A 25052-nucleotide genomic window follows, 5' to 3' on the forward strand; every position below is an offset into this window, starting at 1 on the left:
TCAGAGTATCTTTTTAAAGCGGTGGATGAATTACACACTGTGATCACAGTTAAAAGAAGCCAACACTGACTGTGAGAAGGAGAAAGCTGGTTTTCTGCCTTTACAGACATTATTGTTTATTTCCCCTTAACTTCTGTAGCAACAACTCCTCCACTCTAGTGCTGTTAACACATAAACAGTCAAATATTCAAACACAAGACTACCCATTTTTCATAACTGCTCTATTTCATCACACTGGAATATTCTAGATGTCTTTCACACCAATTTATGCATACATTTATAGCCTTCCTAAAATCCAGCCTGAAATAGTTCGTTAAAAAATTTGGGTATTTCCTCTTGAGTTCTAAATAGAGTTTAGTGGATTTGAATAATGCTTTGCTACGCCCTGAAAAGGCATCAACATCCCGTGTCACTTTCACCCACATTCACATCAAATTCAAACTCTGAGTGCACTGCAGGAGATCTTGCACGGAAGAGAGAAGTGCTGATAAACAACAGCATGTCCCACACAACTGCGTAAATCAGGCACACCTCATTCATTTCTCCCTAAATGTCAGGTTTACCTTAGAATTATCCTCATTATGCAGTAGTGTACAGCAACATGATCTCTATCTTTGTCAAACATAAACTGTGTATGTAAACGGTGTTATCAAAAGCTGCTGTTTAACCAGTTTTTTATTTCAGTGGGACAAAAGTCACCAATCAGCACATTTGTTGTGCATTTTTTATGCCTAACACTTCGGGCCACCCTCACACATTTCACATATTTTTTGTCTTACCCTTTCATACTAATGTCATCTCATCTTTATGTTTTCTCTCACAATTGGTTCACTCAGGTTCACACAGGAAGTGTCACTGTCACTGCCTCCCATCTCTCAATTTTTATCTCACTCACACATGCAAACTGTGTGCAGTATCTCACCCACAGAGAGGAACTGTGGTTCATACCACTGTTTCTCCTCCTCAACAAGAAGGGATACGCCTTTTCTGTGTTGTTTCCTACTGCATCCCCTCTCATATAATCCATCTGTGGCCCATCTACAGCTGAACCTAAACCCCACACAGCAGCCACAACATGAGCATAAGGAGACTGAGTGAGTATTTTGTGTGTGTGTGTGTGTGTGTGTTTGCTGAATAATCCAGTTCACTAGTGCTGACTGTCAGACATCACTGTGCCAGCGTTGCATTTTGTATGATGGTGATAATTATGACATGCAAATATTAACTTGCAGCAGAAATGTTCTGTTGAGAACAGAATTTTTGACATTTGTTTTGTTCTGCTCTTGAGTCAATGAAGTTATCAGAATCATAATATCTTATTTTTACATGCTATACGATTTCGGTTATGAATTATGTGTTTTGTAAAAGCAGCTGGTCTCTTATATTAATGGCATAACACATCTAACATTATTCTCTCTCACACATACACACCTGTGTGTGTGAAAATAATGGTAGAAGTGTGTGTGTTTCAAAGGGTTGAATGCCTCTACATCTCATCTGAAGAGTGGTGCAATAAAACCACTAGACCACTAAAATTTAAAAAAAAATACCAAACAGATAGGCAGAAACAGAGAAACTTGCTGTATTTTTTACCACTTTTTTCCACTTGGGGGCAGTAGAACAGGCTGAAAATAACAACAACCAACAAACAATCTGACATAAAAGATGTTATGGCAAATATCTTAGCAAATAATAACCTATTTATAAATCCAACAGACACAGAGAAGCATTAGCAGTCCAATATTCACTTTACGTTTAGCTCTGTTTTAGTCTTTGTCAACTGCTGAGAAAAATATCAAGTAAAACTATCAGTTCAAAAACATTAACAAAGGAAAAGATTCAAAACAGACCAGTAGCCAATCACTGAGCGTAAAATCATAATGAACATTCCTTCTTCTTTCATAACCTTTCCCCTCTTAAGGTTTAAAGTGGTTTGGCAGCCTCACCAACCTCTCTTTTCGTCGCTCCACTGAGAAATCAGACTCCAAGTCCTCTCAGTCGAAGTCTGGAGCAGGAGAGGGAGGTGCGTCTGGAGATGGCACTGACTACGATACTGTCGACTCGGCCATCCTGTCTCCAGTTGCTGAGACGGCGGTGGACGACATGGGTGCCATGCGTCCCCGCACCTCCAGCTACATCCGCTCCAGTGAGAATTACACTCACATGGGTACGCTGCCACGGTTACTGATGAAGAGGAGAGACAAGAGTAGCAAAGGTAAACAAGCAGATATTATGAACAACACTTGATGACACTTGAGAATCTATAATAAAGGAGAGTCTTATCTTATCTTATCTTAAGTCTGGTAAAAAGTGGAATTTCAAGGAATCGAAGAACAATTTTCACCAAATGACAAACCAACTGGTCTGATTTATTTTATTTTATTTTCTGCATGATATCCACTTCCTCTGCAGGAAGCACCAGCAGCGCTAAAAAGAGTAAAGACAAGAGTGGCATCAGCAGAAGTCAAAGCCAGCGACCTGCAGGGTCCCAAGACCGGGGACCTCCAAAGTTGACATCTCCCTCATCCAAAGTTGCTGGGGATGAAGCTGGAGTTAAAGCAGACCCTGTGCTCAGCCAAGATTCTTTCCCTGATCCCAAGAGCCAGCCTGAGCCTACATGTGCAACTGATGTCACAAACACCCAAAACACCATCTCTGGATCCATAGCTGCCTGTGAGGATGTCTCGCCATCTGGTGGCTCAGATGTTGTACTTCAACCAGAGACTAGTGACGAGCGAGGTGTCCCCCAAGCAGGAGCAGACTTGAACCCTGAAGAGAGTTCGGCGCTTCCACACAGCCAGGACAATGATCAGACTCATGAGGATAATGGGTTAGCGTCCAAACCTGTACCTGAATCAAAGGGGGAGGCAGAGAGCAGAGATCTGACAGAAGGAGCAGACAGAGGACAGCAAAACTCTGACAGCTGTAACAGGTGATTCTTTTTCTTTCATACACTGTTTCATTTTTCTTAGAAGGGAGCAGTTCATTTTCACACCTTTTCTGCTTTGCACAATAAAGTCAGTGAAGGAGGAAAGGAAAGGGGAAGACCTTCACTCACATGAAGGCCTGCCATGTAAGCTCACCAAGGTTTTCTTGATATGCGCTGTAGGCCATTGTGTGGCTAATGAAAGTTTTAATGAAACTATGCAACAGCCAAAAGGAGGAGCTGTCAAAGCTCGTATGAATCTATGAACTAATGACTGTAAGCTATGGATTTTAAACTGTTGGTTGGTGGTTTTATTGCGTTCCCTATCATACTAAAGACCACATTTTGGTTAAACAAGGAGTGTTTGCTGGAATCTAATCCTGATGAGGTACATTTTTCCTCCTTGTTGTGACAGTTTATCAAAAACATGGGAGTATGCATCACTAAGGCACAGCATCAGCTGTCTACCTTGTCTATGATCTTCTTCACAAGGGTAACAGTGTCAAAAATCAGAGCTCCAGATGCCTGCATATTAATGCAGAACCTAAAGGCAACGGACAAGATTTTGGTATCAGAAGCATTCTGTATCTATCCATCCATCCTTCCAGTTAAGGCCCCTTATCGCATTTTTTTCTATAACAAAAAAGCTTTAACTTTTGCTACTTTGGGCACATTATATTGATATGTGTTTTACTGGCATGTCAGGCATTTTGGACAGTAGTTTTGCATTGCAGCTTTCTTCCACAATTTAATAAAGCCACATAGCAAATGTGATACTGATTATATTCCAGCGTGGAAAAGCTGTACACGTTGCGGTGATAATGAATTAACAGCTGCGCTAATTTGGGCGCAGCAGCACGCATTTGCCCTCCAAACAGGTTAATTCGGCCATGCTTTGGTCGTAAACCAGGGGGCGCCTATCAGTTTGAACAGGGGAAGTTGGACCGTTCAGACTCCACAGTTTGTGCTGACTTTGTTGCAGACAGGACTTGTCTCAGGCGATGGGTGTGAAGTGAGAAGATAACAAGATTCATTACTTCACTTGTTAAAGGCAGCAGGTAACATCGATTCCTTTGTATTGATCAGATGCTGCTGGAAAGCTGCCGCAATGTTGGTGTGATCTTTTTTCTTATTTTGCATCGATTTGTTCCGACTCACAGGAGACCGTCGTGAATACATTTTTGTGTGCTCTTTGTGCGCGTTTCATAAGGTTGCTGCTGATTTATTAACAAAGTTAGAACTTTATTGGAACGTTGGAGGGAAATGTGCCGTAACTCCTGAAAGGTGCTCCCCTCTTCCTCACAGCCGAGCAGATTGCATTTTCTCGCTGCTTTGCCATGACATGCCCAGGTCTCCTCGACTCCAGTATTCCTTGCGTGATAATAGCGTGCGTGTCTCGTGTTACAGTGGAATTCGCGCTGCGCGTGCGTGTGCAGGCTGCGAGCGTACAGCATCAGCCCATTAGTTCAGCCCAGGGGCCGTGGGAAATATAAGTGCATGGTGTACTGCAAGTTCATTATGGGCACGTCGTCTGCTCAGCACTAAATCACAGGTCTTTCATCTCTCGGCCTGTCCGCCCTTTTCCCTCGCTTATCCCCGTTCTTTCCAAAGTGCGGCTCCACGCTTCTTTTCCTGAGTTTGCCTGCTCTGCTGGGAAAAAAAACAAAACAGTTCAGTTTATTATAAGAGTGTTGATGGTGACTGGTAGGTTTTAGCTCGGTGACTTTTTTTTCTTTCAGCTGCCATAGTTCTGTGTTTTGTTCTTCTGCCTCATTGTCCTTCATGCAGCAAAGCATGTCAGTTCCTTTGTGGGACACTAATTTGGAAAGGGGAGGTGGAGACAGGGGTGTTAATTTATGTTTAACTTGAGTTGAAACACTTCTGTCAGTTAAGGGATTAAGGTGGTCAGTTAAGAAAAATGGCAAACATTTGTTCTTTCAGCTTGTCAGATGTGTAGATTTAAGTCTTTTTTGCTGTCATGTTGATTAGTGGCCTGATGGTAAGATACAAGAAGCTTCTTCAATACTGCACACTGTTAACATTGTGCTGGGCGATTTTCATTATTTCACGATTTATGGACAAAACAGTCAATGGATTAATCAAAAATATTGTTTGATATACTGTAAATTAATGTAATTGCGGGTTTAATTATAGTGCACAGAATCAGAGCTTTTACAATTTGTATAACACATGACAAGCCCTCCTTTACATCCTGAAGTCAAATAAGATGAGCACAAAGTGGAACAGTTAAACAGGAATAAGCATATGAGTCAATCAGGACAAAGTGTTCCATGCAGCCAGTCAGTTGCTTGGCTCGTGCCTCAGCCACAGGTGCTTGCCAAATTTTGTTAGACAAATTATTTAAAATTCGAAACAAAGATTGCCTCACTGCAGTAATCAAACAATTGCAAGGGTGTTTGCATTAGAGTATGTGGGATAATTGTTTTTGTATCTAGAGTATTTATTATTATCAATCCAAATCAGATTTGCAAGAATAGTTTCAACCATTGTATAGTATCGTGAAGGATAAATTCAAGATGTGTCATGTTTCAACCACAATTGCTTGACATTGACTTCAGTTCTACTGTACATTCTTGCTGTCCAGGTCTCATGTTGATTTCAAAGCTTTGTGTATGACTGCTTTTCTAGATAAAAGCTGACGTTATCAGTGTGAATGTTGCCGTCGAGCATTTCACATTTGTTCAACCGTTTGTTTTTTCTAAAAGGTTTAAGCACAGCGGCAGCTTGGAAGGGAATGTAGAGCTCCTCTGCCATGGGACCTATTAACATTCCCAAGCCCGCTACCATGATGGGACCCTTTGATCTGGCCTCTCTGTGGTTATATGTAACATGGCTTTGCTCTGGGCCCTCTGAGACCCATCCTGCAACTGGGAGCTGTGCTGATTGATCTTAAAACTTGTCTGGGGGTGTAATTGCCCCTTTAGCTCACACTTGCTCCATATCTCAAAGCTTTCAAGGCAGTACCACAGTATGTCTCCCTAGACTGCAGCACAGTGGGGTATTTGACACATGATCCAGATCCATCATGAGCGTGAAAGTGTGCGTCATTTTGCCCAAGAGATTTGAGAGGCCAGCTTCATATTGAGCAACCTTAGCTACTCAGTGGGGTTTGTTATCTGCCTGTTTTACACAAAGCTCTACCGCAACAGTCTTCCTCACAGTTTTATCCACTGGAGAGGCGGCTGTGGAAGTGGGTCGTGGGAATACAGACGTGTTTATTGTGTGTGACAACATGCACTGCACCTGTTACAAGACCGGATCAAACGCAAACATGCCAGCGTGGGTACGCGTGTGTTGATACACAAAGCCTACAGCCTTTTCTCTGCTGTTACACTGCCTAACATCTCTTTGTACTTCTTTTCTCTGTTTCTTCAGCCCCATGGAGCCAGCAGAGAGCCAGGCAGAATATGTCCAGGTGAGTCTGCTCTGTCCAGATGTGTCTGTGTACATCTGTTTGTGCCCTTGTACTCACCTTCTCTGTTGTGTCTGTCCTTGAATATACGAGGAGATTGTATAAATTCATGTGCTATTTTCAGCAACTTTTCAGTTTTGTCCTGCTTTAATAATTTAGAATTTTTTACTTTCTCATTTCACTACCACTTTTTCCGTCAGTGACACACGTAATGCCTGAGATGCCAGTAGTTATGATTGTAATTTTCAGCCTACAAAAGGAACTCCTCTTTCCTACATTATTGAATTAGATTTGATTGTGAGTGCTCAGATATGATTGTGGCTGATTATTAGCCTCTAGTCTTTAATGGTTATGCTCATTTCAGCATTCCGCATTCAGCCTAATTCAGCCTGCCGTTTGGCTAATTGAATTTGGAGCTGTAATGTCAGCCCTGTGCAGCTAGCAAGCAGTCTGTTCTCCTGCCAGCAGGTGGAGTCATACACTCAAGTTGCAAATGCCTTAAAGCTCAGAGAGCATTTCATGACCTTGGATGTGGATGATTCATGGATCCTGCATATCACTAACATGTATCAATACAGATAATTGGCTTCAAAATGGAGAAAGAGTGGAAGAGGGAAGTGACATATAATTGTAAATAATATAAGAAAACTTGAATAGCATCAGTTAAGATTTTCATTGAACCATTCATTATTAGTATACCTGCTCTGATAAGCCACTCACACTCTTTTTATATGCTGTTAGTAATGTGGTCTTTATTTCTCTCAGTTGAGGTGACCCATAGAACACTGTGGGGAAGCTCTGCTGTCTATTAAAGCCCCTCAGTCAACTTGAGAGTGATGAGGTGCAACTGAGTGCTGGGATTCCTGTTGTAAGTTAGCAGCATGGCCACATACAGCAAGACATTTCTTATGTGATTAGGGGTGAGGTTTGACTTCATACCATTGCCACAAAATGTTGCCCGGTTCTGAAGATTTTCAATTTGTACTTTTCGTAATATTTCATTCATCTGGTATTGCTTTAAACCAATCCTTGTACATGTTTTTTTACCCAAATTTTATTCCCTTCTCTCGCTCTAACACGCCACAACAGCCCCTCCTATCCGCCACCCTCTGCCCCACCCACTTCCTGAAAGCTGCCAGCGATCCCTCCATCTCCCTCCATTTCTCTGAAACATTTATGACAGCTGATGTTTAAATCAGGAGTTGTCCTCAGTGTTCCCTGTTATAATGGGAAAGACCAGCCCAGTGACTCTCACCCCAGCTTTGTCACATGTGCACACTCATACACGTGTACATTTATGTACTCACACACACAAACAGTATCACACAGCCATAAAATCAAAATGAACCAAAGTGAGACAGAGAGAGAAAAACAGACAAACTGATCTGGCCTGAATATGGACAAGGAAAATAAGCGATCAGTAAGAAAAGCCTTGAAGCGTTCAGGGAAAATCACTCATCTTCTTTTGGCTTTATCATAAAATTTCCATCATCATTAATTTTTCACGTGGACACACAGCTGGTCAAGCAGTATCTGCTGTTTTTGTTTTTGTGACTTTTAGTGAAAGAAAACAGTTTAAAAATGGTTGGCTTTGCCTGCCCATACTGTGTCATTAAGTAGCTAATCAAAATTGTTCAGTCTAAGTGTGTGCTTGTTTTGTAGTATGATGTGTAAGTGTGTGGCTACTTGCTCTGTGATTTTTTATTTTTTTTGTTTTTCCTGCAGCCCAGCCCTGCTTTGTCTCCTGTCCTGTTTAGTGGTATGGTGCTATTTTGATGGGAGGGGGTTGGTTTGTATGAGGTTTATTAACATATGTCTGGCACCAGACTCAGACTGGTGCTCTAAAAAAAATATCAAAGTGTGAAGGGGCTCAGCTGTGTATCTGTGTCTTTCCTGCATGTTTGATTATGCGAATGGTTTGAATTTCCAAAATCTGTCTGTGTCTGTGTGCTGCCTGATTAAATTAAGGCAGTGCCCTGTGGGTGTGCGTGTGTGACTATTACAGTACATTGAATTAATGTGGCGCCTCTGTAAATGAGAGGGGGTGTAAAACTGTCAGGCCCTCTGTAACACACCCATGGAAAGTCCTTAGTTACTGTTCTTCACCATGCAGACAAGCTGACAAAGACTCCGGCACAGACACACGTTTGTACACACATGCAGTACATATACCATGATTACTGACAGGCAGTTTGCATCTTGGATTATTGCACAACTTAATGTAGGTCACCAGGGAGAAAAGGGCTCAGATATGCACTACATCTTTTCATATAACATCTGTATTTGTAAAGTTATGGCTTTGGATTTTGACTCTCAGGACATGGACAAAATAATACAGTACCCTGCAGTAATTACCAATTTGTTGAAAAGTTTTGGATCAGACTGACATGATCATCTGTAAATGCAGACTCAACTGTAAATACGGACTATCAGCAGGCACACTTTCTTAATTAATTTTCAACTTAAAACGCCTTTGTAGTGATGATTTACAGTACAGTGATTGGTTGCCTTAAGTCCTGGTACCAAAGTCAAAAATCACTAAAAGAGAACCTCAAAAAATACGAATACAACATGCAAAATACAGGAAAACTGCTCTAGCAAAAAAGGAAAAAAAACCACAACACCTCTGAAAGTCTCAGAGAGAAAACAAAAGCTCTGACGGGGTTACTCTATGCTCAGATGTCTGTTATTTTGTCCACCCTCTTCAAGGTTAACATGCTCGTACCACTAAACCGTACAAGAGGCAGAGAATAATAACACATTGATCTCTCTAAGACTGCAATACACATTGCTTTATCCAAGCTAAAGGATGTGTGTAGTTGCTACAGCAACCCATTGGTGTAAGGTTAAATCATTTTAATGCGATTAAAGCAGGACGGCTGATTTTTAATTGTGCTATTTCACACCTAAATGAATATTTTTCTACACGTCTGTGCGGCTAGTGTTAGAGCACTTCCAGCAGGCCCCCTCTGCCTGTATGTTTCCAACGGCCTTTGAAACACATATCTGGTGGTTCGATACGGATTAACCAGTCGGTGAATGGGGTCCACCCTGTGAAAACACACTGATGACAATCAGACACACACACAGAGACACACAGATCATTAGCTGTACCCTCCTAACCCCCCAACGGATCCCGGCCTTTGTTTTTAGACACGCACGTGTGCACACAAAGATATGTGTGTTCATATAATCTTGATTTGCCCTCGGTGTGTCTCTTTTCATCCCTCACACACATACACACATTTTACACACTATCTCTTGTGTATGTCTCTCTCTCACACAGACACGTGCGCACATACACACGCTCCTTTCATTAGTGGGATGCTTACAGGCACATGCAGGGATTCTTCATTGTGTTCCCTATCAGCCTGCGGGATGGAACTCACTAATTAATATTTAACTGAAGACCGCCTCCAAGCAGGGGAGGAGATGTAGAGATGGAGGTCTGGAAGGAGGGGAAGGTGGAGGGATGGCCATGGAGGGGAATGGAAGGACAGGGAAGGAAAGGGAGGGGAAAGATGGGGATCAGAGTGAAGATCAGGTTAATCTAGCGAGGAAAGGTCTGGATAAGGTGGGCAAGGGAGAGATGAGGGGAGGAGCACAGTGATAAGAAGGGTTGGAGAAAGGTTGGATTCAACAGAGAATAGGAAGAGGGACTTGTGGTGTACGGGAATGCTGACGATAGGTTGAATGGATAACTGGAAGAGCAACAGAGAAATAGAAACAGACAAAGAAAGTGTAGAAAATGGAGGAACAAGTATATGTGTACGCACTGTATATAGACATTTATACACAGAAATGCTTGATGTGTACAAAATGAAATGAAGATAGATAAAATGCTTTAAAAGGAAGCAAAAGTGGAAGCAAAGTGAGGATGAGGCAGGGATAGAAAAACAACAGGAAAGAGGATTCAGGGTAGTGAAATTTACAAACTCTCATTCTTACCTCAAGTAAGAATGAGAGTTTCCGTAGTCTTCTCATGGGACAAAATTACAACTATTTTTCTTTCAGTCAGCACAAATGATGTGTAGCACTGAAGGCTGGGCTTGATGACCAACATTTCTAAAATACCACATTTCTCTTTATGATGAAATCTGTCCAATAATAGTAATAATACGTTGTGAATTGACCATATTTATATCTGTAAGAGATTCAGAATATTTTAATATATATTAATTGCCATCAGGGCATAGCTCTTCTTGCTGGACGGAATTAAGTAAAAAGAGCAAAGTTGCCATTGCACCAGTGTATCAAACCTTGAGTGTTAGTGTTTTCTCTGCATCGAGTGTTTTCAGAGAACACAGTGCAACACAGTCAGAGTGAATCTGTTGCTTTGCTTTAATGTCACAGGTCCCCACAGCAGCCTTTTGATATCTGTTTGACTTAATTTAATTCATCCGAAGGTGCAGAATGACATGTGGAAGCACAAGTGAGAGCACTCAGTGTTTTTTTGCTGCAAAACAGTGAGAGTATATGCTCCTCTTAGCAGGACTCTTTCAATTGTGCAAGTCAAAATACTTGTTTAAAAGGACTGGGAGTTGTAACATAGATAGCTTTAGAAAGTATCATTTTATGAAGCGGCTTTTGGCTAATGCACCTCACAACACAATGCATTTTCATTATGACCTGTCTGAGTGGGTATTGCACCCCTAACGTTACCAATTTTGATGCTAAGGTTAGCTGCACATCTGTGCTTTAAACTCTGCATCCATCATATTGTCACATGTGTCTTTCCCACAGCATGCATCTTGTGTGTGGCGCAGCAGCCAGATGTAACACGCTGTATGTTGTGATTGTTTTGGCATGGTATTACAGAGGATTGAGGGGAGGAAAACACAGGTCCCCTCTTATGAGATTATTTGTGTCCCCACTGTGTAATCTGTCTAATCCAGCGCTGGATGGTTTGAGATTACATTAAGAGGAGACGCTGCAGTTAATGAATCAATCCTGTGTCTTGTGGCTCCTTATCTGTCAGCCACTTTTCTCTGACTGTGACCCACTAGCATGAATTCAAGAAGCAGATTAGCAAAGTGATTATTATCTGATGCTGTGTTTGTGTGATGCAGAGATGACCTGAAAGAGAAAATGAGAAAAGGAGAGAGATTGTATTTTTTTTTCTTTTGCATATTTCTCTCCTACACTCCCTCTTTCTGTCTCTCTCTTGTGTCGTGCATCTCTGCAGTGGTGCAGGCCCAACTAAATCTAGTGTCAAAATTTTGGATGCTGTCAAGGCTCTCACATTGTTACTATGGTGAGGCGTCCTCCATGATGTCACTCATTCCCCCGGAGACAGAGCCCCACCCCTCCTGACATCTCCCTGTGCCTGTGTGTGTGTGTGTGTGAAATGGGCCAGTGAAAATCACACCGTGTTATCCTTGAAACACCTGCCTGTGTGTTTCAGCTTATAATGAGCTGTCTAGCTGCTGCCTGCATGCGTTTTTAGAGACACATCGTTATATTCTAATGCACGCATGCACACTCACACACACACACACACGGGCGGGGGGAGGAATAACATTTCTATCAACATTATTTCACCACAGGAACTAAAAAGCTCTGTAGCTCCTGCTACCTCTAGTAATATGTAGTGATGTGTGTGTGTGTGTGTGTCAACTTGAAGGTGTGAATTTGCATTTGTGTGTGTGTGTGCCGGGGGGTAGGCACCCCTGTTGGGTTCCTTTCATGGCAAAAGAAAGGTTAGATTCCTTTGGGAGGCTGCACTCCTCCTCCTCCTTTCTCTCCTTCTACCCGCATCTTTTTCATTCATCTTCTCATCTTTTAATTATCTTTTCTCTCTCTACTCCCATCTTTTCTCACTTTCACCATGTTTCACTCCCTCTATCACCCCCCCCCAGCCCCCCCGCCCCGTGTCAGCATTGTCTCAGCACTGAAGCGGGGGTCGTCAGGAGGGTGGGTGGGGTTTCTGCCTGCAATTCGACAGCACTTCTCTCTCCTTGTGCCTGCTAGCATCCCCCCGCCTCCCTCCATCCATCGCTCCCACCCACCCGCCCTCCCTCGCTCTGATCCGCCCTCCCCCCACCCACACTCCTTTCATCAGCAAGCAATGAGGTAATCCCTAGCAGCCGCGTGAAGTGCAGCAAGTGCAGTGAGAGGGAGAGAAGCGAGAGCAGAAGCGACAAGAAGCCGGTGCAGAAGCAGCAGAGATGTCAGGAGCTGTAATATCACTAGCTGTTATCAGTACCAGCTGTTAACAGCTTGCTCGTAGCTATTAACTGATGTGGTTACCAGCAGCTGCTTGCAAGCTGTAGCTGGGATTTTAGCTGTTTAGCTCGTAGCCTGGTTTTGTAGTGGTGGCACTATGTTGAAGGGCTGTTAGCCAGGCAGAGAGGCAAACAGGCAGGCAGGCAGGCGAGGAGGCTGGCAGGGGTGGGACAGGCTTAGCCCAGGGGCTCGGGTTTAGATCGGACACCCTGGGCGGGGTAGGGAGAAAGAAGAGAAGACAGGAGACAGAGAAGAGAAGAAGAGGGAGAGGTGAAGTAGCGGAAAAGGAGGAAGGAGCGAGGGGGGGAAAGGTTTGAGGAAAGGTATCAGAAGAAGGTGTGTGCCCACCATGACGGAGAGGTGTAGTCTGTGGAGTGCCCTGTCGGCTGCAGCATGCTGCTTCTACCGGGGATCTTTCATGCAGGTGCAGGTGAGTGAGCATCAATGTAAGTGAGAGAGAGAGTGTGTGTGTGTGTTTCTGTTTGTTTGTATGTGCTTTGATAATGAAACGGAGAACGTGTGCTTCCCGGTGTGTAACAAAGTGATTTCAGTATATGATATATCAGTTCCAGGCATATGTGTGTTCTGATTTCATATTACATCCAAATTTCCTTACATATGCCGCATTTGTCCATGCACGTGTGTGTGTGTGTGTGTATGTTTGCATGCTTGTGCTTATGTGTATTCGTGGGAGGTGTGCTCACTGTTGGCTCCTCTCGTGTCCCAGTAGCCGGCAATGTCAGCCTGCCTGCTATAGCTGGCAGACTGGTGATATCATAGGTGCTGTTCAGTACTTGGGTGTCAGATGGACTGTGTGAAATCACTGCATGGAGAGAGAGAGAAAGATAGAAGGAAATGGTGGTGGGGGGGTTAGAGGACAAAAGAGAAAGGCAATATATGTTTGTGATTTGTGTATGAGAGGGAGATAAAGTGTGTGAAGGGTACAGTAGAGTGAAGCGTACAGGATCGGTTTTACTTTGGTCTAATTCTGGCTTGCTGCTTGAAACCTAATATCTGACCTTATTGCTGGTACAAAATGACACCTACAGTATGTTTTGTGTGTGGTGTTCTTGATATTTGGTGCTGTTTGGCAAAAAGTTTGTCTTCTCATACTGTCAACTTTTCAGTTTTTGTAGCAGGGTTTGGTTCGGTTTCACCGAATATGAGACTTTTGATAGTATGGTAGATTTCACATGACAAGAGTGATAAAAGAAGAGAAAACATGGTTAATAGATGAAATACTGGGAAACAGTAAACAAACCAGGGGATGTTACTGCCTGAGGTAATGATACTGTTCTAGACTGAAGTGGCTTCAGTCGAAATCTTCTCTTCTCTTCTCTTCTCTGTGTCTTTAAAGTTTAAGGCTTTACTTGAAACAGTTGTGTTTGTGTTTGTGGTTTAACTGTGTTTCAGAGCAGTAATCCTGATGTTGGGTGTTGGCATGTCCCACCTTGTCTTCCAACAGCAGGACATTTTGTCAGGATGACAACTGGCTGAGACAGTCAGCATCTTCGTGATGGATTACTTTGTTGTCTTGTTGTTCTAAAAACAAATATCTGTCGGGGAGAAAGACATGGAGGGACCGGGATTTTTGGCTGGCTTCTTTCTAGGTTTTGAAGGCATCTGCTTTTGTTTAGAGTGAAGTGTTTCAAAGCTCAGAGTAATGAAGTTATTTTAATTGAATCTGTCATGGGGTGCCTGTGTATCGGTGGTTGTGGTAGGGGTTTGTGTGTGCGAGTGGGGGGTAAATTAATTAGCAGTTGCTGAATGGTAAGAGTTAAGTGGAAACATTTCTACTATAAAAAATTTTAATAATAATATTTAGTTAATTCTCTGCAATTTGGACTTGTTTACAAACAATGTAATTTTGTAACACTGTAGACTAATATTGATCCCCCAATCCATTCTAATTAAACACAGCCTGTCAAGCACAATACTGTGTGTCACGTAACCCAAACAGTGTGTGCTACCCAGAGAAGTGATGCCTTAATCACTGCTTGTTCTTCCTCAGAGTGGGGGAAACTGTTTGTTAAAATATTTATACTCGTAGTATTTTTCTCTTAGATACCTGAAACTGCTCATTTGGTCTCTGTTTACCTGAAAGCATGAGGATTACTCACTGTCTGGTTGGAGTGTGAAGCTGTGAGCATTCAGGGGAACAAGTGATGTTGATCTCGATCTTCCCATCAACAGAACACCTCCACTTGGTAAAAAATTGTCGTTTGAATTCAGATGTATGTATTTTGGTGTGTAAAAGCTGGTGGCTCGATGTGTAGTTTCTTAGTTCATTTTTATAACGTAACTACATTGTGGCATCTCGCTCATTTGCTCGACGCTGAGAATTTGTTGTATAACCTCATACTTAATGATAAAGTCTGGCTGACATTTTTTTAAGGGAAAACTGAAGTAGACATTTAAAAATGTGTTTTTCAGGATGATGTGTGAGTAATTACTCACAGTGACTCTTTGCTATCCGTTCACCACCAATGACAGCAGATTGTCTGACTGCCTCTTATGCAGGCTGTTAGTGGTCAGTAAAAAAGTGCTGCCACCACAGAAAATTTTAACTATTATATTTTCTTCACAGTCAAGTTTAAGAGTAACATCCCAAACTGGTCAAATACTATAAAACTGAACGTTTATGAAATGAATGAATGAATGAATGAAATAATAAACTTCAGCTGATGCACATCTGACAAACAGAGATGATGCTGGTAAAGCGACAGCGGGTTGTGACCTCAGCTCATCAGCTGTATCAGTGGAGGGAGATTACACTTGATCCTCTGGTCTAGACTGTAGTATGTTAACTATGGGCGCACACACTCACACACATACATACACGTGCGCGCGCACACACACATATACAGACGTGCAGCTTAATCATTGTGTCTGCATTACACCCAGTGCTTCCAGTGCATCTCTGTAACTGGGACAATGTAACTGTCTGCCTGACCCCTGCAGCGGACCCCCCCCTCAAACCCCCCTCCACCCCCTCAACTACACATACACGCACTGATTGTTTTTGAAGTTAATCCTATTTTTCCCTGAGCCACTTTCCCTCTCCTTCCCCCTCCATCTCTCTCTGCCACTCCACTCTGTAGCCTCATTCCCTGCTGACCTGACCAGCATGTGGCGGCCGTCTTGCCAGCCAGCAGCCGGCCCCTCTGTCCTTTAGCGTTCCTGCAGCCCGGCTGTATCTGGAACATTGCTGTCGACCTCCAACCTTGCAACATGGCACCTCTCTGCCTTCCAGTCCCGTATAATGTTGACCAAGTTTCTGTAGTGCAGTCAGTTTCTCTGTGATTCAGCACCTCATTGTATTTTTGAACGCAAAATTTCAACAGAATCTAAGAAAAATGCCAGTTCTGCTTTTTATCCCTTCCTCGATTACTCAGTTGTTTAGGCTGATTTAAAAAAACTTAATAAAATAAATTGAATATCGAAATAAAAATATAATAAAAATACCAAGATTTATTTATTTTTTAAAGTTGATTATTTTATGTCCCTTTGTGTCCCCAGTTTCCTGCTCAGTTTACAGTAAAATAAAGGCATCTTGTGAAGCTCACAAGAGCTTTGGAGTTTTCCATTGAAAACAGACAAATGATTGTGCACCATAAATAAGTAAAAACACAAGTTGCTTACACTGCAAATTACATAGCTAAAATCTAATTTTTACCTGGGTTCTTGTATAATTGCTTTCTTTAAATTAAAATTTTAAATATTGACACTAAACACAAGAAGCTTTCATTTTTTTTTAGAATAAAAGCAGAAAAAGCTCTGTAGTGATATTAAGATCTAACAGAAGTTCTTTCATACAATAGGAGGATTTCTTGAAGAAATCCTGCAACAAATAGATCATACATATTAAACTGGCCAGCTTTATTAGACTGATGTCCCTTCTGTGTGTCTCGTCTATATTTTATGTCTACAAGTCCCACTTTAATAACAGAAATTGAACAGCCACCTTTACCAATATGTCCTTTCTATAGTACCTCATCTATAGAATATATGACTACACAGTGTGCACTCTGAAGTTATTACGTTTACAATCTGTTTCACACGTTCTCACCTCCTGGATTGTTGGACACTTTCAGTGTTGTCTGATGTTTATTGCTTTTTCTTGAAAAGAAAAGGAGAGGTTTAGCTGGTTTTGGTCCATTCAGTCAGTCACAGCAGGTTAACCAGCAATCGACTTGTCCATCAGATCCCCCAAACAGTGATTTTATATTAACATTATCCATCACCTCACTCTCTGTCTGGTCACTCCTAAGCTAGCTGTAAAAGATATCGCCCTATTAATGCCTTTGTGTTTGTGTTTGTGTGCGTGTGTGTGTGTGTGTGTGTGTGTGTGTGTTTCTGTTCAAGCCAGTAAGGGAGCATGAGCCAATTGGTATGTTTTAGTATTGAAATATTCACCATGTAATCCCCTCTTCTCCACTCCTCCTATCTCTCTCTCCCTCTCACCCTCCTCCCCAAGCTTTTCACCACAAATCCTCTTTTGGCATGCCTGCCTGTCACACCCTCAGGCTCATAGTGTGAAGGGCAGCTGTGCATGTGTGCGTGTGTGTGTGTGTGTGTGTGTGTGTGTGTGTGTGTGTGTTTAAATTGCCTTGTTCCAGAGTCCACATCCTCATTAGAGCACTGTGATGTTTTTGGCAGTAATGAGGAGCAAACCTGTGTGTGTGTGTGTGTATATATGTTTGTATGTGTCATGAGTGTTTTTCATGTGTGTATGACTATGTGTGTGTGGTGCCCATGAATCTTCAGTCACATTTCTCTGTTCTCAGATCTTCTTTTGGTTGTAATGTCGGGATTATACCAAGCATCAAATCTTTCATTTTAATATCTGGTTTGTACTGAATGAATCTTAAACCATTATAGTTTGGACATCAACTGAAGAGAAGGATTAGCTTAAGCTGGCTTAATCAATCAGCAATTCTTTAGCTGTACTACTTTATGCAAGTTTGTTTCACACTCGCAACCTCTCTTTGATCTTGTTAGAGTTCCTTGGTGTGAGATCCTAGTAAGACTAAAAGTTCTCATACTTAAGCACACTTTCCTTATCGAGAAACCCATTTCTGAACAATTTGTAGGAGTGTTTTCTAATGTGCCACCTCTGTTGTGAAGGTTGCATGGGAAAGACTGATACTACATTTGGAGTAGATGCATAATCAGATCCTTCTTTCATCCCAACCATCCACCTTGGCCTCCTCCCTAACAGTTTTTGCAATGCTATAATAACCCTGATATTCTGATGCTCATGACCACGCTGCTGTGAATGAACCTCACAAATCACTGTGAGAGATGAATGAAACAGCTGATGCCAATCAGCTAATGCGGCCAGTTCTTCCCAAGCTTTCCTGTTGTGTACCAAATGACCGATGCTGTTGATTTTCAGTGAAGAGCATCAACCTCTGCGTTTTATTTTCCTGAATATCATTCATGTTCACAAGGGAGTTGAATGCAGTTAAGGCTTAGTCAGAAACATCACAAGAAAGTGTTCCCTACCTTGAGCCTAGTCAGCTAACATCTGCACACAAATGCAGTGAAATGTCCAAATTTAGATGTTACATCTAACATACTTTATTACCTGCAGTAACTTAACCACAGCTTACAATGATTATATTGTGACTCAAAGTTTTCAGCAGGTGACTTACAGTCAAAAGAATTTCTTACATTGTCTTCTCTTGAAGGCTTTTACAGAAGCTGATACAGGAAGAACTGAGTTAGCTTTCACAGCATGCTAAAGAGTCCACTGCTATCTCATTCTTCAGCAGGGCTTTGTCCTTCTGATGCATTGTGTTCAGGCTCTATTAATCTTCATCTTAGCCCAAGAAGGTCAGAGAAAACACTAGGAGTTAAGTGGTCCTTCAGCTATAGGTCGCTGTCAGGCAGCTTACTCTAAAAGGTGAAAAGAGTATGTGTGTACCTAAAGAGATAAATTGTGGATAAAGAGATGTGTTTACATATGGTTCATTGAGCCTCATATCAAATAACATTAACTTATTTGCAAGGTTAACTGTGCACATTAGAAAGCTCCGCTGTAAGCTAGATCAGACTTAAGAGCAATCAGCTGATGGCATTAATGAAAGACTTACAAATACTGTAATTTAAATAAATGTGGCCAGGCTGTAGATATGTGTCTTCGGGCACTTCAGCAAACTCAAGCGCAGAACGTGCTCGCTACTATGAAAATGCAAATAAAACGAAATGGTCTGCTCATATCAGGACTTATGCTGCAGGCCAGGATCACAGACGTTTCCAGCTCAGTGCCTCGTGTAATCATCTGCTCTCTCTCTCGACGTGATAAACGAAAGCTTTAAAAGAGAATAACACAAGAACATAAAGCAGTATGGTCTAGACTCTTTAAACAGAGCTGAGTGGAGGAGAGAGAGATTATTCCAAAGAATGCCTGCCTGCAGGTTAGAGATGAAAATGCCCTTCCATGCAGTGTTATAATTATCTCCTTCTCTCTCAGTAGGGTTTAAAGTAATTGCTCTGGTGAATATTTGCATTTTGCTTTTTCATCTTTGATAGTGTTTTTGCCACTATAGAGACTGTGCTGCGATCCTGCTGTCACATCCTATGTTCTACTTAATGCTCCTTTTTTCTGCTTAAGTAACTTGTTTTTCATTATTTAATTTGTTTCTAAAAGTTTATTGCATCACCCATTAGCATCCACTTGCTCTCACCAGTGATGGAGAATAAGAATAACATTTTCGTTTCATCTTCTTGTGTCCTCCTTTTGCCTAATCTTGCTCTCTCTCACGTCTTCTCTGTGTGCTCCATTCATTCACAAATTCTGAAGTCCAGTTTTAGTCAAGTCAAGCATCTGTTAATTTTACGAGCAAACTTTCAGAACGGACATGGAGAGTTGAAATGTGTGTGTGTGAATCAGTCTTCTGAAGTCTCTCCGTCAGTCTCTCGCTGAAGAAATCACACATGTCTGTGGATCCACACGTACACAAATCATGCTCACATATGCTGGGAGCGCCGCAGCTGAGAGGGAGTGTGGCATAGTGAAGGGATTTGGAGCAGGAGGCTGGCAATTGTTTGCTCTCCTCATCTTTGACCTCACCTGACCTCAGAGAACGCGGAGGCTATATATGTCATTTACAGCCAGCCAAATCATATTGTGATTATATTATTTATGTAGAGTTTGGACTCTTATAATGCAAAACACAGGAACAAAACACAGTTCAATTCACTTTGAGTTTTGCCACATTCCCTTAATCTAAAGTCTTATGGTCATATTTTTCATATTTATAGTTTATTTACATAAGCTGAGTCTGTTTTGCCAGGGAAAATGCAGTTTCTTTTGGTTAAGGTTTTTCAGTTTTCCATGTCAGTGTTAGTCTCTGTTGTTGTTTCTAATAAATCCCACTGGGTTGAGTGTGTTTGCGTTACAGAAGGCCCCAGACCTCTGTGGAGTTTTTAATGTGTCATTTTCCTTTAAGAAAGGACCCGGGGCAGTAGGAGCGTCTCTGGGTGATTTGCAGGGAGCAGCTGAGAATGGCAATGAACACACTCACTCTCTCTCCCTCACACACACACACACACACACACAGATATTCAGTCATGTATATGTACATGCTAACACAAATATGCGTGTACATATACATGACTGAATATCCGTGTGTGTGTGTGTACATGCCTACACGTGCCTACACAAATATGCATGCAGGGGTCTACATTTTGTGAGCTACAGGTAGCATTGTTTTTTTCTTTTTTTATCTGCCAATGTATTTCTCAGATTGATGAGTTTCATTTCATTTAAATTTGTCCCTGTTAAACAGCTTAAACGATCTTCAAAAATGTTGTCAAGTAAGTTGATATGATTGTCTCAGTGCTACTGCAGATAGAAGAATAGAGGAGATAATAAAGTGCCATTTTGATGAAGGTACTGATAACATATTTTTAGTTATTATTGGGGCAGATTGGTGTTAATGTGAACCAGATACAGAAACTGATTAGAGATTAAACAGCTTTAATTGAGAGAAATTGGATACTTTTGTTGGATGTAATTCACTACAAATTAGATTGCACTTCTGCTAATACGATAGAATGTATGCAGTGTGGACACTGAGATCTGTGTGCTGGAACACATATAAGTCATGCATATGCATAATGACTAGGTTTTCGTTAAAATGATTAGAGAGAGATGGATGAGAAGACTGGGTCGATTGAAGAGTAGATATCAGTTATTATGGTTCCGGTATGTAATAACTAAGTGTCTAGATACAAGTCCGTAATGGAAAAAGCACAAGCAAAGAACATCCTCCAGCAAGGCAGTTATCTTCTGTAACAGAACATCTCCAATTGCATTATCTTGGTTGGTGAAATGGCTTCCAGTGTGGTATCTGGATTTATATCTGTCGATAATGTGCATTACAAACTCAGGACTACAACATGTTTAAATGAGACTCTGGGCTGGTTTGCATCTTGTGTTCACACATGAAGCCTTGGAAGAAATCCCACCTGCCATGCTGGAAATTACAAACCTGCGAGTGACATCATACTCACAAAAAAATAGGGGTTGTTTGGGTGAGGAGTGGGACGTGTGGGTGGTAAGAGGGGGAGTGTAAATCATGCAAGCAGGAAATAGGGAAAAAGAACAAGGAGAGTGAGTGTGCAGCACTTTGTAACAGGCTATCGCAGGCTAATTTCCCATGAGCATCTCTTAGAGGAACGTGTCTAGTGTCTCTCCTGGGAGTGTTTACACTCACACCTTCACACACACACACACACACATACACATACACATACTCATACACTCTTCCAGGCACTGAAAGCAAGTCCTTTCAGTTTTGTCTGTTGCTTGAAAGCAGTTGCAAGGTTGCTCTCAAAAGGTGCACACATCATTGAGAGTGTGTGTTGGTGCGTGTGTTTGTGTGTGTAGTTTATTGCAAAGTCCCAGCTAGCAGTAAAAGCTCCATCTGCATCACCATGACAACAGCCCAGTAACAAGAGGGAGACAACACCCATCTCAACCCTCCCAACCCCCATCAACTGTGTGTGTGTGCAAAAGCGTGTGGGTGTGTGTGCGCATGCATGATTACTTGCATATTTGATAGTTTGCATTTGAGCAAAATGCCACTGTGTGTGTGTATGTGTGTCTGTCTGTCTGTCTGTGAGAGACAGAGCGTCCATTAGGGAGCATCCCAGCAGGTACTGTCTGTCTCTGAATGATGGCAGGTCTGCCTGTGTGCCTCAGTGGGGCGTGTACACACACACACACACGCACGCACGCACACACGCACACACGCGTTCCCTCGCTGCCTCTGTATGAATGGAATTGATACCTCAGCAGCGCTGTCCCACTGTCTGCCTCAGCCAGCCAATTGTTCAGCCCGCTGCTCAACCTCCAGGAAGAGATGACATCATTGCTGGCCAATGGCATCACAGCTCCAGGGTGTGCTTCTTTCTGACGGTCTGCATGAAGAGGAGGGTTGTGTGTAGGTGTACTTGTGCTGGTAATAGGGAGATAAAACTGATTGATATTCATGCGTGGTCTACCCGTGGGATCGAACTGTTCCTCATTTCCATCTCATCATGTACGGTCACCAATCTGTTTTCTTCCTTCCCTTCCTTTCTCTCTTTTTTCCTCCTTTTTTCCTGCTTTTCTAACTTTTTGCCTCTTCTTCTTTCCTATCTCTTTTTTATTGTTTACTTCTGTCCTTTATATTTTCATCTTCAAATGCATCATCATTTCTTATTGTCCCTGTGGTGCGTTTATGTGTCCAAGTTTCAAGGCCAGTCAATAGGTCATTGTTTGTACTGTGACTCGACAAAATTTATGTGTGTGTGTGTGTGTGTGTGTGTGTACTGACACAGCAGGGAGTAGGATGTCACCATGACCAAGCAGCAGATAAAGTTGTATATGATACTTCTCTTCTGTGACCTTCCATCTAAAATTAGTGTTTACATCATGGATTCCCCAGTCATGGCACTATTTCTATCTGTTTATTCATGATTGTGTTATTGTTTGGATTCAGTCCAAATATGTCACTGAGTTCAGAGTTGCTGTATATGAAAAATGCATTTGAAATGGCTGTAAACTGTTCTCTTACACGATTTATGGAAATGTCTGTGTTAGCTTTCTCACTCTGCTTCCGGTCTTTGTACCAAGCTAAGCTAAGTGTCCTCTGGCTATGGCTTCATATTGAACAAACAGATACAGCACTTTTTGGACACAGTACGTCACGTCGTCATGCTTTATGTGGAAACGAATAGTTTTCCCATCGACAGATTATGCACGGAAAAGTCCTGTTTTTTGGGCAATGAATCCTGATGTGATTCCATTTGAGTCTTACTCAAAGCTGATGCCAGTCCTTAACATACAATTAAACTGATTTGTGTTTAACAATGAAAACAAATGAGAAAAACATCACTGGTTGTGTTTGTCTGATGATGTCAGTGTTTGTATACGTACTCCTTTCCTGGCTGTGTTTCGGCAGGCAAAGCCGATCAATCTGCTGTCAGTCACTGATTAATTAATTAGATGCTGTGTCACCATATGTGTGTGTGTATCCACAGTAACAAGACTGCATCTTAGGCCACAGCCTTTATTAAGTTAAATAGTAATAGCATTAAAGTTATATTAATAAGTCTAATAAGTATAAAAGTATAGATGTTATGTTTTTTTTTTATGTAAAGCAGAAATTAAACAAGCTTAAGTTATTTATTCAAAATATGACCCTCTGTAGTGTTTGTCACTTGGCCACATGCAAGAAAAAGGAATATAAATTGCTTCCTGTTACAGAATTTCTCTTAAAATCACAGGTCAGTGAGAGATACAGATTTCTATTTTCAAATATAATCAACGAAGGCCCTTTTCTGGCTCCACACCAGCCCCCACCTCTCATGGTGCCTCCCTGTCCTTCAACTGCTTCTTCCTCCCTTTTTGTCCCTTTCCTGTTTAACTGCGTTAGAGAAATGCATTGTGGGTTTGTGGTTTTTCCCTTCACGCCTGTCACTGTCAAGATAGATGATGCTAGTATGGATGGTAATGGTACCGGCTTGCGTTTAAATGGCAAGTAAGGAATGGATGTGTGTGTGTGTGTGTGCGCGCGCGCTTGCATCAGTGTGCACATCACATCAGTTGCAATATATGTTTAAATTCAATCTGCACCGAGACATGTATATGTGTGTATGCCTTTTTTTGGGGTGTGTGTGTTAACAGAGGAAGCTTAGTATTGATGAGTCTTTAGACCTTCCATCCATCAGTGTGATGACCTTTTACCCCAAAAACCTGGCAAATTAGCTATTAATGGCTTTGCCCAGAGGATGAAAGAGAGGATGACAGCGAGTGGCACTGCCCTTTGGGGATAATTGTGCATTTGTACGTCTGTGTGAGTCCTCACATTGTGAACAAGCTGGGTAAATGTGTTAGTCATTCCGAGTGGACATGCCATAATTAACATATTTGTCGTGGTGAGGTCTGTTTTAAAAATAATCTTATGGGTTATTTTTTTCCCCTGTTTGCTGTCATTCATGACTTTCCCAACCCTCTGGCCTCTCCAGTCACCAGCTTTTCTCTGAGTTGCCAAAATAAAAGGTTAGACTTGTATTTCTGGCCGTGTGAATAAGCTGCCCAGAGCATCTTTCAGCTGTCCCAGCTGGTCCTGGTTGTCATAGACACTAACAGTTCCTGTTGCAATTAAGGACAAAAAGAGGATATTCTTATCTGTGAGTTCAACTGTGCTGAAATATCAGGCAATTCTGAGGCCCAAACATGAATTTATTGGGATTTTGTATAAGAATAATAGAAATAAATAAAATAATAATAAAAGATTGAGGTGGTATCCTATGAACAGAGCAGATTAAGATGTTAGCTGCTGTTTCATTCACCTTTGATTTAACTATGAGTTGAATGTGATCATTGTGATGAGCCTTATTAGACTGGGTTATCGAAGTAGCAAACATAGGAATGAATATATAGAAAATATAGAAAATGAAACTGGCCCACTTTGGTGAGTCCTTATTAAGTTTGTTTTTATGTACAGCATTGCATCTTCGTCTCCTTGTGCATTGCTTCTTTCTCTCTGCCTCTCTCTCTCTCTCTCTCTCTCTCTCTTTCACAGATGGAACAAGGTGGTGCTCCCGCTGTTGTTTTACATCAACACACACACACACACACACACAAACAGCTACACAACCATGCTGTCAGGTGGCTGGTTGAGTGGATTGTTGAGGGAAAGTGCAGAGTGAGGGGAAGGATATGATATGTGGAGGAGACATGCCAGGTTAGGGCAGGGAGTGAGAGATGAACTGGCAGTGGGGAGACAGATGAGATGATTGACTTGGAAGAGGATGGATGAAGGACAGTTTTGAGTAGTGGAATAAAAAATGGAATGGGAGAAAGGCAAATGGTAATGGATAATAAAATAAATCTGAAGAGAGAAAAAGTCAGAAATTAGATGGACAGATCAGCTGTGTTGCTGACTAAAAAGAGGAAATGAAACAACT

At 41.8% G+C, this 25052-nt stretch overlaps 1 protein-coding gene across 3 annotated transcripts in view; it reads left to right on the forward strand.

The window, feature by feature from the left end:
• The first annotated feature begins 904 nt into the window (after positions 1 to 904).
• The window catches only part of sh2d3ca (SH2 domain containing 3Ca), a 47241-nt gene continuing 23093 nt past the window's right edge, over positions 905 to 25052 (forward strand). For 2 of the 3 annotated variants that reach the window (XM_046375234.1, XM_046375236.1), the window contains exons 1-4: positions 905 to 1094; positions 1922 to 2215; positions 2413 to 2932; positions 6323 to 6362. In XM_046375234.1, coding sequence (XP_046231190.1) covers positions 1076 to 1094; positions 1922 to 2215; positions 2413 to 2932; positions 6323 to 6362 — 873 coding nt within the window. In that variant the 5' untranslated portion in view covers positions 905 to 1075. Of the gene's footprint in view, positions 1095 to 1921; positions 2216 to 2412; positions 2933 to 6322; positions 6363 to 12394; positions 13015 to 25052 lie in introns of those variants that run through there. The other variant, XM_046375237.1, reaches the window with a different exon arrangement.

Source organism: Scatophagus argus, chromosome 20 (genome assembly GCF_020382885.2).
Source record: "Scatophagus argus isolate fScaArg1 chromosome 20, fScaArg1.pri, whole genome shotgun sequence".
Classification (NCBI taxonomy): domain Eukaryota; kingdom Metazoa; phylum Chordata; class Actinopteri; family Scatophagidae; genus Scatophagus; species Scatophagus argus.